Source organism: Photinus pyralis, unplaced genomic scaffold, assembly GCF_008802855.1.
Source record: "Photinus pyralis isolate 1611_PpyrPB1 unplaced genomic scaffold, Ppyr1.3 Ppyr1.4_LG3b, whole genome shotgun sequence".
In the NCBI taxonomy this organism is placed as follows: Eukaryota; Metazoa; Arthropoda; class Insecta; order Coleoptera; family Lampyridae; genus Photinus; species Photinus pyralis.
The window spans coordinates 24198841-24200813 of NW_022170510.1; the positions used below are offsets into that span (position 1 = coordinate 24198841).

General features: G+C 35.0%; 1 protein-coding gene across 1 annotated transcript; it reads right to left on the reverse strand.

The window, feature by feature from the left end:
• Positions 1 to 210: 210 nt before the first annotated feature.
• Positions 211 to 819, reverse strand: LOC116166427. The gene has a single exon (XM_031481379.1). It carries the CDS (start codon positions 817 to 819, stop codon positions 211 to 213), a length of 609 nt encoding a protein of 202 aa, XP_031337239.1.
• Positions 820 to 1973: the final 1154 nt, after the last annotated feature.

Genomic DNA, 1973 nt, shown 5'->3' on the forward strand with positions numbered 1-1973 from the left:
ACTATTTATATCGAAATTAATATCCTAATTGAAAAGCGATGCGTAACTAACTAAAAAATAATAATTGACAATCTTTTTTTTTCCTAGCAACAGCGCGCTAGATTTTTCGACTTAATTCTAATTTAAATTGAGAACATAATAGTCTCCCCCCACAAAATTATGACAGTTAATTATAAATTTAAAAAGTAAAAGTTGTAACAACAGTTTAAATCACATGACATAGTCTCTAAAACGTTCTGGAGGACGGCGAGGTCGAGTAGATCGCCGGACGGATTCCACTGTTGGAGATTGTCCAACTTCTGAAGGTTCAGCTTCGACATCAGGAATAACATCCGATCCAGGATTGGCTGGTAGGAGCATGGACGCCAGTTTTTCGTAGTGGTGGTTGATTTCAGGTGATTCCGAATCTGAAGTAATTTGTGGTGGTTGCAAGGGTAGCTGACGGTTGGGGTATATATCGAAGTTGGCTTTTCTCAACTGGTTCGTGTGTCGTTTGAGCCGGTAACCATTATTAAGTTCAACTTGGTAGTGGAGATGTCCGAATTTTTGGATGATCGAACCAAATTTCCAAGTATTCTTGTTGTTCGAATACCATCTTGCTAGTACCTTGTCCCCAATTTTGAATTGTCGTGATGGTGGCAGGTCGAATTGTACTCGTTTTTGGATTTTTAAAGAAGGAGGCTTGAAGACGTCGAGCTGGCACCTAATGTTTCTATTCAAATACAATTCGGCTGGAGTTTTGCCATTCTGGAGAGGAGTGGCTCTGTATCTGAATAATATTTCGCGGACCTTGTGTTGTATAGAACCTGGTTCGGTCATACACTTCAGTTTTGATTTCAAGGTTTGTATATAACGTTCGGCCAACCCGTTAGTTGCAGGATGACCTGGCGCTATAAACTTTTGCAAAATGCCATTGTTCAGACAGAAGGTTTTGAANAAAGAAATTTCCAGAGTTGATAAATGCAAAATATTTTTCTACATTAATCTTTATTGGCAGTAATTGCTTGTTTAATGGGCATTCCGTGATACTCTATACGATTTTATTCTTAACAGTAAACAGGAAATAAATTACATTGCTCATTAGTCATTATATTGTTACAAATTCTTGTATCTTATTTATACTGATATATACTTTATTTTTATATCCTCCATTGTGATCAAATTAATTAACAAAACTGAACAGGCACAACGTCGGACGAAATGTAAAAATTATTCATTTACTTGCTCTGCGTATTTCGCTTTGGTTAACTTTACATCCATCTCAAAATTATGAAGTTGAAATTACTCGACCATTCAAAGCTTAAAATGCGGCGAACGTAGCTGAAGAGTTTGCGATTCTCTATAACTCTTATACATGTAAAACACTTATGGGTTTTTATACGCTGTGCCACTATTGACAATGCAATTCGACGAGAAATATTTTCATTAATTCGCTGCAATATCACCGGATTCAATAACTTTTACCATTATGTCAGCTTATACCTTACGAACATCGAGGTGCATTAATAAAAGTGATGCGTTAACAATATTACATCGGTACTGTAATTTTCGAAGTTGTCAATAAAAATTTAATCCGTGTTATAATTATTATGGAATGATTAAATTAAAATCCAACAAACATTAATTTTGCTGCCACAATAAATTATAAACGTATTGTGACCTTAATTTAAGTATCTATAGCAGTAATAATTTCAGAGCTCATTTTGTAAACCGGGCGTAAATAAAAAACTTTTAGGTATCTATAATTAGACCTACCAAAGCACTTGTTCGAGTTTAGTTTGGTAATATCATCTTTAAATTGCAATCACCTGTTGAATAAATTTATAAACACTCTTGATTTCCTGACTGGGGTTTACAGCAGTGAAAATAAAACTAGTTGTATCTTGAAGCTGGCTTTCCTTTTGTTTGACACAACAGAGAGCGTTACGCCACAATTGCCATTGTTTTCGATTCCTTTTTTACCAATTAATTCA

Coding starts and splice junctions, on each gene's coding strand:
- LOC116166427 (XM_031481379.1), bottom strand. CDS start 819: ATGACCGAACCAGGTTCTATACAACACAAGGTCCGCGAAATATTATTC.